The 16,502-nt window shown below is 37.3% G+C and overlaps 1 protein-coding gene across 2 annotated transcripts in view; it reads left to right on the forward strand.

The window, feature by feature from the left end:
- PTPRT (protein tyrosine phosphatase receptor type T) overlaps positions 1–16,502 on the forward strand; it is a 678,043-nt gene that overhangs the window by 479,199 nt on the left and 182,342 nt on the right. For both annotated transcript variants that reach the window (XM_070744761.1, XM_070744762.1), the window contains exons 11-12: positions 9,512–9,713; positions 10,617–10,719. In XM_070744761.1, the coding sequence (XP_070600862.1) occupies positions 9,512–9,713; positions 10,617–10,719 (305 nt within the window). The remainder of the gene's footprint in view (positions 1–9,511; positions 9,714–10,616; positions 10,720–16,502) is intronic.

A 16,502-nucleotide genomic window follows, 5' to 3' on the forward strand; every position in this document is an offset into this window, starting at 1 on the left:
AAAGACTAACATTTTTCGGTCTCTGGGCAGTTAGAAAAGGACTGGGCATTTTTGTGAATTTCAGTGCTTTCAGCCTGGTGTGTGAAATAGCATAACGCAAAGTATTAAACTTGATTTTAGACAAAAAAACAAGAAGAGTTGGAGTAATTTGCACTATCTGAAAGATTGGTCAGAATTAAACAGAAGAAGAAGAAGAAAGCTTTTATTGAGCAGCAAAATAAAATTAACTTGCTCTTGCATAGTCTTATCCCCAACCTTGAAATCTAGAGTGTTAAATCCTTCTTGATATTTTTGCTTGCTTAAAAATTATTAGATTGTCAAAGTTTCTGCAAGCTGCTTTTTACTAGCGATCTTCTATAGTGCCCTTACCTGGTTACAGCTTTACATTTTATTTTAAATATTTTTCCTGCTTCAGTGGTTGGTTGTACCATATTTTTTGGAGTATAAGAAGCACTCTCCCCCAAAAGAGGGTGAAAATTTGGGTGCGTCTTATACATTGAATGTAGCTCCACTCACCCACTGGCCTACACCCCCTAGCAATATGCCTCCTTGCAGCAAACAGCAAACAGCCAATTTCAGCTTAAGCACAGCCTGATTAGCACAAACAGTTGATTGTCTGTTGGCCTCCAAACCCTCAGCTGTTTCAAGCTATTGCCACGCAAAGTAGGAAAATTGCTGGGAGGCAGAGTTTTCTTTTCTTGTGCTAATCAAGCTGGGCTGAAAATGAAACTAAAGCAGACTGTTTGCTGTGCTGGTAGGTAGAGGCAGAGTTTATGAGTCTTATTTCCATCTTTGTGTCCCTTTGTTGTAAAATTTCTGTCTAGAATCAACAATTAGCTGGAATTTTAAAAAGCATTTCACTAATTTCACAGATACAAACTCAAAGTAAACCGCTCCAAACTTGACTGTAGAAAATATGACTTCAGCAACCAAGTTGTTAATGCATGGAACTCACTACCTGACTGTTGTTTTATCACCAAACCCCAAAAACCTTACCTTTAGACTATCTACTGTTGACCTCACCTGATTCCTAAGATGTCAGTAAAAGGCATGCATAAGTGTATTAGCATGCATACTATCCCTCTCCTAATGTTTTCTTTCTTATTGGCACCAATATCATGTATATAAACAGTGTTACTTCTTAGTATACTACCAATACGTAAAATAAAAAAAAAATTAAAATGTTACCAAAAAGAAAATAGAGGTGAAAAAGCTTTACAGTGATCCCTCGATTTTCGCGATCTCGTTCTTCGCGAAACGCTATATCGCGATTTTCCCCACCCGATGACGTCACTCTCTTCCTTCCTTTCTCATCTTTCTTTCTCTCTCTCTTTCTCTATCTTGCTTCTTCCTCTCTCACACTCTCTTCCTCCCTCTCTCATCTCTTTCTTTCCTTCTCTCTCTTTCTCTATCTCTCCCCCTCTTGCTGGCGGGCGGCGGGCGGGCGGGCGAGCGGGGGCATCAGCGAGGAAGACCCAGGGAAGGTTCCTTCCGCCGCCCAGCAGCTGATCTGCTCGGTAGCGCAGCAGCAGCGAGGAGCCGAATCGGGGTTTCCCCTTTGCATGGGCGGCGGGGAAACCCCGATCTTCATCTGCTCGCTGCTGCTGCGCTACCGAGCAGATCAGCTGCTGGGCGGCCGCAGCAGCAGCGAGCAGACGAAGATTGGGTTTTCCCCGCCGCCCACGCAAAGGGGAAACCCCGATCTTCGTCTGCTCGCTGCTGCTGTGCTACCGAGCAGATCAGCTGCTGGGCGGCGGAAGGAACCTTCCCTGGGTCTTCCCCGCCGCCCACGCAAACTCCACCATCTGCGCATGCACGGCCATGAAAAAAAAGGGTGCGCATGCGTAGATGGTGTTTTTACTTCCGCAACCCTACATCGCGAAAAATCGATTATCGCGAGGGGTCTTGGAACGGAACCCTCGCGATAATCGAGGGATCACTGTACATCTAACAGATTGTGTGCTAAATAACTTACTGATTCTCATTACAATACCAATTTATGCAAAGAAACAAAAACTTAGAACAGTTCCAAACTGGTAAACTTTCATATTATTTCCCATATCCATGCACTAGCGTATATCTTATTTTCCTCTCCAAAGAAGGTAGCCATGTCTTATAGTCCAGAGCATCTTATGCTCCCAAAAATACAGTAAGTAATGAAGAAAGACATGAAGAGCCCTTAAAGATTATTAAAGCCATCCCCTTAAAAATAGTCTTGGTTAGGAAGACTTGCGATATGAAGAAAATTAAGAGTTTGAGAAAAAGAACAGAGGCAGGGGACTCAGAAAAAAAGAGCAAAATTCTGTACTTCAGAAATAAATATTGTTCTACACTGATTATTTGTAAAATGTTTTCTGATGAAACAGTGTAATTTCTGGCCAGCAGAATACTGTTTGTGATTTCTCTCCATGCATATGGTTCTCAATCATATTCAGATAAATTGGACTGTGGCTATTAACCTTTTTTGTCTGGCTTGGTTTAGTTGAATATTTGACAAGCATTTTTCCCCCCATAACCCACCCCCCCAGGCTTTCCTCATACACCTGTGAATTTGAGTTTTGTGAAGCCTTTCATTAAAAAAAAATGAAGTGTGTGCATATACACATTGATTTATTCACATTACCCTGTATATAAGTGAGGATCCTTGTAACATCGGGAAAGGTTAAGGCAGCAGCTGAACACAATATATTTTATTGACAACTCTGATGAAATTGAACCACCTCTAAATTAAATTTAGAACACAGTAAAGAAGTTGGTTGGTAAATAAGTCATGAGTTTTACCTTTGAATATAGGTGTATAATTTTCACAGTTGCCATTAATAAGCATAACAATGGAAGTCAGACAGAATTTCAAAGGTGTGCTTTAATATACAATGTATCAAAAGTATGTCAGTAGTTGCAGCAATGTATGAAGTGATGGATATTTGTAGAAAATAAGGTATAAACTGAACAGAAATTTTAACAGCTGAGGATAATGTTGAATGACAAATGTAGGGGAATTAAGAAGAAGAGAGTATGCAACCTCTGGTTTCATACTGCATATATACATATCGTTTTGAAGCAAGTATACTTCCTACAAACTATAGAAAAGGAAACATTCTCAGCTGTTTCCTGTTAAAAATAACATCAACTCCACCCATTCACTGATTTTTCAATCTTTTCTTGACTCATTCTTTTTATATTTGTTTTTTTAACCTCAGATTGTGCCCCCTTGTTCTTGTGTTTACTTTAGTAGGAAAGTGAACACAAGCACAAGGGGGCACAATATGAGGTTAGTTGGGGGAAAGATCAGAAGCATCATGAGAAAATATTATTTTACTGAAAGAGCAGTAGATGCTTGGAATAAACTTCCAGCAGGCGTGGTTGGTAAATCCACAGTAACTGAATTTAAACATGCCTGGGATAAACATATATCCATCCTAAGATAAAATACAGGAAATAGAATAAGGGCAGACTAGATGGACCAAGAGGTCTTTTTCTGCCATCAATCTTCTATGTTTCTATGTTTAAGATTTGGTGCTCATTCATTCTCTTCAGACAGCCTTTAATTTACCTCTAGGTAGACCTTTAATACTGGTCACTCATTTTTATATTCAATCTATATTCCTTTGGCATACATTCATTCTTCATCCTATCTCTTTTTGTCTTAAGTGTCCCATTCCCATTCCATTTGTTTTAAGGCATGGTATCTCTCTCAGGCTAAGGCTGAGGAACACTTCCTTAGACAAATGAAATGGAATATTGCATGCTGACACACTCACATGCACAGTTCTCAATTTCAGCCTGACTTCATTTGCAATCTTTAAATCAACTACATTGATTAACTGTTCATTTTCTAAACTTAAGATGATATAAGCCAGTGATGGTGAAAGCACCTGTGCGTGTGCTGTTGTGCATGCGTGAGTGCCCACACCCATAATTCAAAGACTCCTACAGATATTGTCAGGCACAAAAGGCCCTCTGAACGTTGGAAATGGCCCATTTCCCAACTTCTGGTGGGCATGGTAGGCTCGTTTTTCACCCTCCCCAGGCTCTATTTATTTATTTATTCATTCATTCATTCATTCAATTTTTATGCCGCCCTTCTCCTTAGACTCAGGGCGGCTTACAACATGTTAGCAATAGCACTTTTTAACAGAGCTAGGCTATTGCCCCCACAATCCGGGTCCTCATTTTACCCACCTCGGAAGGATGGAAGGAAGGATGGAAGGCTGAGTCAACCTTGAGCCGGTGATGAGATTATCCTCATCCCCAGAGGATCTCTGGAAGCTGAAAACACCATCCTAGAACCTTCATGTGAACCAAAAATAAGCTGGTCGGCATGCACATGCATGTTGAAGCTGAGCTAGGGCAACAACTCGTGTGCCGGCAGATATGGCTCCATGTGCCACCTGTGGCACACATGCCATAGGTTCGCCATCACTGATATAAGGTATTGTTTTGTCATGCTTTATCTGTTCCGTAGCTGCTAAAGACCAAATAACCAAATCCAACAGCTACTTAGCCTTCAGGAAACATTCCATCTATGCAGCCCATATTATATAGTTCTTCTCTGCCAAATGAGGCAAAGGGCATTCCTTAAATTCAACAGTAGCCATCCTGCAATCTTTGCCTTGCTTCTCTTTCTAAACACAGGCAGTCTGTTCACAGCTTAATTACAATGCAGTCTTCTGTGTGCTCCGGGCCCATAACCTATTAGTATTTGTTGCATAAAATCAATTCCAGAAGCACACACAGATAACTGATTCAGCAAAGAACAGTTAGTTTCATTTCAGCAGAGTTCAGTCTGCACTGGGAACAGAGTGACTGAGCCACGCCCAGCCTTAAGCTTAAGTTTTCAATTTCAGTTCTCTGCACAGACTCAGAAGTAGTTAGCTCCCATTGGCTGCGTTAGTTGCTATGCCTATTCATTGACTGGCATTGTTAACATGGCTTTCCCAGTTCATGAATCTCTTAATAAGCACTTAAGACAAAAAGAGGTAAGATGAAGAATAAATGTATGCTAGAGAGAGAGAGAGATTATATAAATATGCCTGCTATATCTATTACCACTACTATTTTCTAATACCTGTACAAGTAATAGGTTGTGCCGTTCACTGCATCATGCATGCAAGGTTGACTCATCCTTCCATCCTGCCACGGTGGATAAAATGGTGTCCCAGATTGTTGGGGGCAATATGCTGATTCTGTAAACCACTTAGAAAGGGCTGTAAAGCAGTACAGTATATACTGTAAGTCTAAGTGCTATTGCTATCTTAAGCCATACCATTATATGTTGGACTTTCTTGAGGCCTCTCTGCATAGTTTGCACCTTTGTCCTGTCTAGACTGGTGTTGTGATTCCGTCTGAGGCCCCTCAGGGAACGGCTGATCCTCTGCCGGCTTCCTGCTCAGAGGGGGAGGATGAGGAACAGGAGGTTCAGGCAGATGGGGAGGAGGAATCTCAGGCTGAGGGAGAGGGAGGACAGCCAGAGTCCCCTGAGAGGGAGCTCTCCCCAGCAAGCAGCCTGGATTCCTTAGATGAAAATGCACAAGCAATAATCGATCTCCGGCAGAGAAGAGCAACACAACGAAGGGGACAATTAGCCAGGTACTTTCAGCACTAAAGAGGCAACAGCTGGGTTTGGGTGTGGTGCTCTCTGGAAAGGCTGAAAAGGCAGACCCACCCTTCCTGGCTTGTGGAGTATTATCTTTGGGAGTCCTGGGACCTGGCTGTGATCTTTGGCGTCTTGGAATTCTGGTTTGTGACTTTGAATACTGAAACCTTGGGGGGAAAAGGTGTGGGTCTTATTCTCTACAGTGGTGGGTGTGCCAGCAAGAAGTCTGCTGTATTGTCTGGCCATCAGCACTCTGCTGTGAAGTCTCATAGCCTGCCTGTTGGGAAGAACAGGTTTTTCTCTGTGTTTATTTTTCAAACTATAAAGTGCTTTTGCTTTTACCAGCGTGTCTGGCTGCTTTTTCCAGTTGGTGTTGAAGTCTGGGGGCACCCAGACAGAACAACTGGTAAAATCCTTGCTTGTATGGATCCGGTCCTTAGTGCCTGTTCTTGTGCTATGATCAGTATCATAGTGTTGTTTATTCCAGTATGACCCAACACTAAAATAAAATATATTTTATTTGAAATACTTTGATTGCAAACATGGTCAGGTCTCCTCCACTATTGCCAAACAGGTTTTAGAGGGGGAAAAATAGGATTTTATTTAAAAGTATGTAAAGCTAAGATAGGCTGCCTTTTATTTTTAGTTTAGTGTAGGAACCTGTGTTTGCTGATATTTACATCTTGCCCTGGTTTTATTTTTATTTTTTTACGTTCTCTCTTTTCTTTCAAAAATTAGCAAATCTTTAGTGCTTAAGAGGTTTTTAAAAAAATAAGAAGCAAGAATAATTTTCCTGCCCTTTTTGGTAGATGAATTTAGGGGTCTCTTAGATCCAAAAAAACCCAGAAGTAAGAGTTCTGAGGGAACCAAATACTGTATTCATGTTTTACAAAATCTGCTGATGCCTAACATTCATCAGAATTGGTTCATGGAACTTTTTTAAGAATGGCCAAATTTATTTTTCATTTATGAAATTTCGGTAACTCCAAAGGATTGAGACTTTTTCTAAACTGTACTATCACCAGTAGTTAAAACTTAAATGTAGAGTTTAGAGTTGTTTATAATGCAAGACTTGTGAAAAAGAAAAAGAAAGAAGAAAGAAGCAATAAAGAACATTTTTAGTGGTAACAAAATTACAATTATTACTTATTGTACAAGTGTATAAATTTATTTTACAATCCTGGTCAGATTTAACCATCTAAGCAAAATCACCTTGCTATATCATTATGAACTTAATAATTTTAACAAGATTGCAAATCAGTGGAAGTCTATCTCTGATATATACTTATTAACTATTAGATGCTGCCCTTTTATTTTTTTTTCATGATAATGAAGATGCAGTTTAACTACAGTCCTTTAGTGAATCTTAAGACATAATAAATAACAGCTTTTTTGACATTTTCCATTCTGACATTTTACTGAAATTATAAAATTCCAATAAATATCAATGGTGTCCTGACATTTATACTAACAGTGATCCCTGACTGTTTCTTTTACTCAGGTGCTACATTTTTATTTTACGTTTTTAGGATTGTTCATAAATGAAAGCTTACCAATATGGTAACTATAGGTACTATCTCACATGGAAACTCTGGTGGCATCTATGGGTGTTAAACTTATAATTACATAATTATTACTGGCTATCTTTCAGTCTAGCTTCTGGCCAGATTAGAATACAGATTCAGCATTTATTGCATTTGCGGATGAACTTTGTTGGAGCCAGGATGCAAATGATACATCTATCTAAGTGCTTGATCTCTCAGTGGCCTTTAATTCTCTTATCCACAGTGTCCTTATGGACCAGCTAGGCTAGGAGGCAAGCACTATGCTCAGTGATTGGTTTCAGTCAGTAGCGACAGGGGAGGAAAAATTGCATCCATAGTTAATCTTACATAGGGTTTATCAAGGCTCAACACTGTTCAGCATCTCCCAGACACTGGGAGGATCATTTTCTACTTTGGGGTGCAGTATCTTCTGCATGTAGATGAATATCCAACTTTACATTTCCATTTCAGGTTGCACAGACGAAGCTGCCAATGTATTGATCCAGTGCCTAGACACTGTAATTGTTTGTACTACTTCTGTAGTAGCCAGATCTGCTAATCTATGGCTTTTGGGTTGTGATTAAGTTATTGAGATTGATACTGCACTGTTTGTAGAAGTTATGACTACTTATAGCATTCTATTGCACTATTCCTAAACCTTTGCATTGTGGAACTGGTAGTGTAGATCCTCCAAAGTCATTCTGCTGAGGTTAATATCAATAGCACTTAGATTTGTATACCATTTCATAGTGCTTAAAGCCCTCTCTAAAAGTATTTCAAATAAAAGTTTAACATGATGACTGTTTGACTATTTAGTTTTGCTGATCTTGTGGAAGCTGGGGAAACGGATTATCTGTTGTATGGGGCCTATCGCATGTGATCTGAATTCATATTCATTCTGGCTTCTTAGCTATCTGACAGAGGCATTGTGTAGCTGGAAATGGGATGTGATATTTAGCCTTGAATGCGGTAGATATGGACCTCTTCCTGAAAAAAAAATCTAGCTATTCACTTTGTTATAAATCCTTCCTTTTTGGGAAAACTGCTAGATAATAGGAGATAGAGTCCCAAAGGTGCTTTTTCAAGAGGCACTTTCTGGTTTTCCTCTCAGATGAGAGCTGAAGAAGTTTGTTGGATGAGAAGTGAAACATCTTCAAATTAAAACCAAGAAGTCCAGTTGCCTCTTGAAAAAGCACCCTTAGGACCACGACCTGGATGACTGAGAATCTTCATGAATGTTTCTAGATTAAGGTCTAAGCATGAAACAGATACAGTTCTGATTCCGTTTAGTGACTATCCTAACTCAAGTTTTGAAGTATGGGAAACTGTCCTTTAGGCATCTAACCTGCATTTGATTCTATGGCCATCCTAAATTGCTGAATCACATATGGGAATCCTGACATACTTACAATAGCCATGCTCTTACCTTAGTGAATAGTTTCAGATTGTAGAATGGGGAAAAAAGCAGTCAAGCACATAACTTCTCCATATCATTTGGCTGTCTCTTTTGCTATAGAAAGCTGCAAAAAGAGACCATCCAGCAATCTGAGATGAGCAGTGTATCATCAGTTGCTTTGTTTTTAATTCTATATTATAAAACATCTCCAGTTTCAGAAAATGGGTAGTAAATAAAGATGTGTGTGAATGTACACACACACATACATGCCTACCAGTGAAGGGTTGCAAAACGCTTTACTACCACACTTTGGGTGTGGCTTATTTTGTAGGTGTGGCTTGCCGACCATGTGACCAGGTAGGAGTGGCTTGACGATCATGTGGCCCTGGGTGCCTTAAAGGTCATGTGACTGGCTTAAAGGTGGACAACTTGACGTCACTCATGTCAGGGGTTTGGGTTAGGGTTAGTGTGCCTGGCTTCTCCTCCCCTCAAAGAGATACAATTTCCATATCTATTTATTATTACTGAACATCCAAAATATACTATTTAATTCTATGTATATATGCCATATGTGTACATACATATTACACATAGGCACACAAAAATATACATTATCTATTATATAAACTGTATGTGTATGTACATACACACATGCACACACAGCTCTTCTAAAATTATACATATTCAACCTAAATTACTGTGATAGGAAAAACATACCCAGAACCCAGAAGGGGGAAAAAGAAAAAAGAATCAATTTTTTTTCCTACCAGTTCTGTGTATCTGACCAAAGGTTTTCTACCAGTTCTGTGTGCCTGACCATACCTGTAGGAGCCCTAGAAATCAGTTAAAGTTAGCTGAAATATATTTGTCCCGTTGTCCTATATAAATGTAGATCTTTGTAGATGAAAATATATACACAATTAGTTATACATTCAGATCATACAACAAATTTTATTTTTCCCCTATTTATTTCAGATTACCTACAAGGCTGTTGGATCTCTAGATCCTACTGCTGACTTGTTGAACCAGAGAGGAAAAGTCTTCAAACTAAGGAATGAAACTCACCACCTCTTTGTAGGGTTATATCCAGGAACTACCTATTCATTCACCATTAAAGCCAGCACAGTAAAAGGTTTTGGACCTCCCATCACCACACGGATTGCAACTAAAATTTCAGGTATTACTATTAAGGGGAAAACGACATGCTGAGAAAATTCAGTTTTGACTTTGAATTTGTTAGATACAGGGACAATAATTAGAATTCTGTCAAAGTTAAAGCAATTAGCATCTTGGGCTGCATTTTTTAAAATGTTCCTATGGGGGAAATAATTTGTGAAATTTCTCATAAAACAGTGAGACAACTCTGTGATTTAACATTGTGCACTTTAATAAATAATAAGACATAGTTTTGTTTTGTTTTCAGTCAAACATTGTTTTCTGAATCCATTTAATTTTAAACAGAAATTGATCTAGGATCATTCAAAGCATTCCCTTCATCACTAAGCTTTGTGCAATCTGCAGATGCACCTAGCAACAAATGTCTATATCTGTGTTACTCTCTGCTGTGTATTTATGTAAAACATTTTCATATTCATCCATAAAGAAATTATAGAACTGGCAGGCTACAGCACTTTGCTTCTTTTGCTTTAATATAAATAAGGGTCAACATTTAGTCATTTAGATTTTGAAATCATTAACATACAAAAATGTCTTGATATTTCAAGAAATGAGCTTAATTTCTTTTGCTGACTTTACACTTTGCACTAACACATAATATGATTTGTTTAATTTGGGCTTAGGTCAATGCCTGAAAGGGATCTGATCATGCAGAGTGTTGCATTGTTTTAGAAATAGCCTCTTGCAGATTAAGAATTAAGAAGTGAAATTTGAAAGAGAACAAGAGATATTTAATCAAAGGACCTTGGAGAGCAAAAAGCAAGAAAGCCAATTCTTCCTAACTGGATCAACTAAATGTTCACTGCTAAAAAAAAGAACAAATAGCATTAAAAAAACCATTTTATATTTGATTCCCTTCTACTGGTTGATTCACAGGAACATAAATATTTCTGTTGTTCCACAGCCCCATCAATGCCAGAATATGATACTGACATCCCTCTGAATGAAACAGAGACTACCATTACAGTCATGCTGAAGCCTGCACAGTCTCGTGGTGCGCCAGTCAGGTAATTTTTCTCTCTTCATGTTTAGTCTCTTCCTTTTTAAAAAATGCCTTGACGAGTGTCATTCCATATTTCTAGATTATGTAAAGGAAGAATTATAACAAAACAAAGAAAGCTACAATGACACCACTACCTAAGGGAACCATTGTAGTAGAGAAAGATACGGAGCATGTATCTCTAAAAATAAATTGTGAAATTGATGGTGATTGTACTGTGATCCAAAAGACTCAAAATTCAATATGTCCTGGACCTTGAAAATTGGAAAGAATTCCCAAAAGGTTCCTCTGAGAACTAATTTAGGCATTTGTTCTCTCTGGATTTCATAGCAGATTGAATGCCATGTCTGCTTGTATTCATTTTCCCCTATCAAAATTTCCACTCACAAAATATGCCCAGAAGAAGTGCTATTGAAAATTGTGGGCAGAAATCTGTGGGTTAACTTTGAAGGAACGCTTAACTTTTTTCTTACGTTTTGTAGACCTGGTCCTTCAAAGCATAGTTATATCCTGTTTTTAAAGAAAGAGTTGAGGAGGTACCCTTTATAGTTTTGAGCAATTAAAACTATCCTCATGTAGTTGGTCTATGACTTGGTCCCTATATGGGAGGAGAGATTCAGAAGAACAGGTGAACTTACACAGTGACACTCTGAAAACTATTTAAGGCATCCATAAGACACAGCCAGTCAGATCAGGGGTGGGTTCTAACATACCTCACTGCAGGTTCATTTACTCCTGCATCACATGGGTGCATGCGCAGTGCCAAAAAAATAACCCCAAAAAGCCAAAAGCAAGTTGGTGGCACGTGTGCAGTGTTAAAATGATTAACAGGAAAATATACAAACCACAAATGGGGAACCACATAATAGTAACCACATATTACCCACACACAAAAAATGTTGCCAGTTAACTGTGACCCCCAAGCCTAATCTAATCAGATCCTGAAGGATTTCCTGAACATCAACAGGATGGAAGCCCTGGAACAGTGTCTGGAAATGTACTTTTTTTGTTATAGCTTCTGACTTTTGGAGCATCATATCCCACAAGATTAGCATGGCTTCCAAAGAATCTCTAGATTTCTATAAGGCTTTGAAAACTTGGTTTTCCATCCAGCCATTGGGACAAAATAGTGCATAAGCCTGCCCTGAAATTATTTGGGAATTGCTCACTTGAAGACTGATTGCAGTATGTGTTTTATATAGTTTTATGTTTATCAATTACTTTTTGTGTGCTTTTATTCTTACATAAACCACTCAGGGTCAGAATTTGGAGGTTAGAGAACCTTATAGATAAGATGGATGAATAAATGGATGATTTTTATTAGCTGATGACAATCTTAAGAAGAAAAGAAGTAACATTGGAGGACTCAAGTCTCTTGCATATGATGCACATGCATAATCAGAGCGTTACCATTCACTGATGGTAGAACAGATGCAATAGAGGCAAATAGAAAGCAACAAGGGATAGCAACTGTAGGTTTTTTTAAGCCTAAAAGATGGTGAAAAGAACTCTAAATGAGCAGTGCAGTCTTTATTTGTATTTATAACAAAAGGTTATGAACCTAATGGTGTAGTTGCTACAGCAAGTGTTTTAATTTCCTAATTGACCTAATACAAAATATGCAGTCATCAGTAATAAAGCTCTTATCTTGCTTAACTAATGAAAGACACTTTAATATTTCAGTGGTTAGCTACAATGGAGTTAACATGGTATATGTTTTACATCTAAGATACTGGTTCCAGAATGCATCTAATAACCTATACTTCAAATTTTATCTCAGGTCAATATATGCATTTTTAGGATTGGTAAACTTCTATGACAATAGCCCAAACATTTACAGAATACATACCTCCACCCCCCAAAAAATCATTATATATTTTCAGCTCATCTGTAATATTATGCATTGGTTGAAATCAATATTTCACTTTTAAAGTAAAAATAGCAATTGAATTTAGACTTACATACTACTGCACAATAGTTGGTTGATCTAGAAAGAGTACAGAGAAGAGCAACAAAGATAATTAGGGGCCACAATGCTAAAACATAGGAAGAACAGTTGCAGGAATTGGGTATGATAGTAGCATTCCAATATTGTGAGACTACCACAAGGAAGGGCTTTAAAGCAACTGAAGTTAGGACAAGAAACAATGGATGGAAACTAATCAAAGAAAGAACCAGTCCATAAGTAAACAGGAATTTACTGACAGATCAAACAATGAGTTATGGATGCTCCAACAATGGAGATTTTTAGGAAGAGATTGGACAAATTTGTTTGAAATGGTGTAGAGTTCGAGAAGGGTTTTGACTAGAAGACATCCAATGTCCCTTCCAACTCTATTATTCTGATGCCAAGTGATTTGCTATGTATAAGTCTGTATGAATTTATATCAATCAGCAGAATTTGCATTTCTTATTAAGATAACCATAGCTGTAGATCAGCTTATCATATTTGAGAAGATACTCAATAACACTGAAACATTTCAGATTCTTAATACGAAGAAGGACATTTAATCAAGGGATTATCACTTTTCAAGTGAAATTAACAGATTTAATGTAGATAGTTTTACTTTGCCTAAATAAGGCCCTGAGAAATCCCACAAGATTCAAACCTCTAAAGTAAAGTGTTTATATGATAAATATTGTTAGATATTAGAAGGAAATATTGTTAGATATTTCACATCAGAAATATGTGTGAACTCCAAAACTAACTTCCTCTCATATATTTTTTTTAAAACAAACACTTTTCCTACTTCTGGGGAATACTTAAAAACAAAATGTATTTCTCTGCTACTTTTTTTTAATGAATAAAGGAAAAAGTAATGGGCAAAATTATGAAAAGCAAACAATTATTCAGCTCTTATTTACTGATCTAATTTTTGTTAAAGCTAACATATTATGTTTGCATTGTGTTTGTATTTGTCAATTAGCAAACTATATACAGTGATTATTATATCTTGTTAGATATATAAATATTTTTATTTTCTAATTCTGTTCTATCTTCTGATTTAATTTTTTCTGTTTTCTTTTTTTATTGGACAGTCTTTAAAAAAAAATAAGCTCCCTCCTGTAAATCAATAAGCATCTATCAAAAACTGTGTGAAAATATTTCTGAAAACCTTGTTCCTTTATAAAATCATTTGTAAAAAGCATTGAAATGTCAATGCAGATGTCTTCATACAAATACATACAAACATCCAATATGTAAGAAGTCTGTTGTAGTGAATGTTTTTCCTTCAAACAAATATATTCAGTTTCAAGTCAACATGAGTCTTTCTTTTTCCCTGATTTCCCCACAAATTGGATTTCTCATGCCTTTTCATTAAATCCACTTTCTATTCATTCTACTAGGAGATCTGTTCATCTACAAATACTGAAACGACTAATCTAAACCCTCCCTCCCTCCTTTCCTTCCTTCCACAAAATAATCTATGAAACATTCAGAATCATTCCACTTTCCCATCATAAAGCCCAAAGCTCAGTCATATTTTGTATCCATTGCTTTCCCATGTATACATGTGAAGTGACTGCAGCAAATTTTCAAAACATTTTTTTAATGTGGATTCTGACCAAATATATTCATTTTTAGGTTTCAAAAAAGGTCTTATCCCCTTTCAATTTATTCATTTGCTTTACATAGCAGATTAATATTCTTCCCACAGATTGCATTCATTGAAAATGAATTACAGAATAACAGACTTGGAAGGCACTTGGAGAACTTCTAGTCCCATACATTGCTGTACATTTTTCCTCCAAAACACATTCTATTATGTGATTTTTCAACTATCATTATTCACTGGAATGTAACATTTAACTATCATCAATATACACATTTCTAATTTTAATACCTATCCACAGTAACTCAGAAAAAATCAATTCATACTTTCATAGACATATTTTAGCCCTTTAATGCTTAATTATGTCATTTTCCTTCATGTGTTCATCAGAATAATTCAACATGATCAGGCTATTTTCATTCAGATCATTATATTATCTACTTTTTCCTACTTTCCAGACATAAATTTACATTTTTTCTCTTTTTTCTTTTTGACTCATTCATTTATGTTCATTTTACACCTCTTACATTCCAAGTCAAAGTCTTTCCAAATCTGCTGAAAGATTTTTATCTTAGCTACAATCATAACTTTGTCTGATTTGATTTAAAAAAAGCTTTCTTACTAAGAAAGGTGTTTCTTATATTAGTAATTTTATCTTTTCGCACACATTTTTTTTCCTGACAACAACGATTGCACTGGTTACCTTTGGTACAATAGCCTCCAAATTCAATTCCCAACAACTAGGAAGTATATGCAATATAGTGTCCCATGCCGAGGAGGCATCCATCAAATTAATTAAAAATGAATGATCACGTCTGTTTTCCATAAGAATAATGCAAACAGGATAGGATATGAATAAGTCTACTAGAATCTATAGAGGAGTAGATTTTACAGCTGAAGACAGATATAAAATTTACCATCTAGTTTTGGTGTGCAGTGAGCAATAATTTTCATGGCATCATGAATCAACCTCTAGAAGCCCAATTCCTGATCATTGGAAGATTTCTAGATGTTCACATTAGAGGTTTTAGAATAGAACATCACTGCCCACTTGGGTATCAAAGAGAAGGAGTAACCCTAGTTGAAAGTTTATACTGCTTTACTGTAAGTGTGTCATGCTTGTCTGCTAAATTGACACTGTTGGAGGAGCTGCTATATACAATATATTAAACAAATTTATTATTTATTTATCTGTTTGTTTGTTTGTTTGTTCGTTCATTTGTTGGTCAAACATAAAGCCCTTCATGGCACTGGACCAGGTTATCTCAGGGACCGCCTTCTGCTGCACGAATCCCAGCGAACAGTTAGATCCCACAAAGTGGGTCTTCTCCGAGTCCCGTCAACTAAACAATGTTGCTTGGTGGGACCCAGGGGAAGAGCCTTCTCTGTGGCGGCCCCGGCCCTCTGGAACCAACTCTCCCCAGAGATTAGAATTGCCCCCACCCTCCTTGACTTTCGTAAGCTTCTTAAAACCCACCTCTGCCCCCAGGCATGGGGGAACTGAGATACTCTTTCCCCCTAGGCCTTTACAATTTTATGCCTGGAATGTCTGTATGTATGTTTGGTTTTATAATAAGGGTTTAACTGTTTAATATTGGATTGTTATATGCTGTTTTTATTACTGTTGTTAGCCGCCTCGAATCTACGGAGAGGGGCAGCATACAAATCCAATAAATAAAAATAAATAAATAAATAAATAAATAAATAAAATAAAACATGTAAAAGATAGCAGGTATAAATATAAACATAGACATGAATGAAAGAAATGAAGACAAATAAATGGGGAAAGGGGACAGGGATGGTAGGCATGCTGGTGCACTTATGCACACCCCCTTTATGGATCTCTTAGGAATTGGGTGAGGTCCATGGTAGACAGTTTAAGGTTGAAGCTCTGAGGGTTAGAGGATGTAACAACAGTGAGATAGAGTATTCCAGGCGTTGACCTCTCTGTTGCTGAAATCATATTTTCTGCAATCGAATTTAGAACTATTTACTTGTATGTATAGGACAGAGCATTTATTAGTCGAGATTTTGAATTAAATATGAGATTTTTACTCTGGATACTACGATCTAATATTATATACAATGAAAATACTATTTGCAAAGCCAGTATGTTTTTCTATGTACAATATATACAGTACAGTATAAGAAAGATAATAAAGTTTTGCCTACCATATATACTCACAGATAAACTGAGAATTTCAGTTTCCTGATTCACCACAAAATTGGATGGGCT

This window comes from Erythrolamprus reginae, chromosome 3 (assembly GCF_031021105.1).
Source record: "Erythrolamprus reginae isolate rEryReg1 chromosome 3, rEryReg1.hap1, whole genome shotgun sequence".
Lineage (NCBI taxonomy): Eukaryota > Metazoa > Chordata > Lepidosauria > Squamata > Dipsadidae > Erythrolamprus > Erythrolamprus reginae.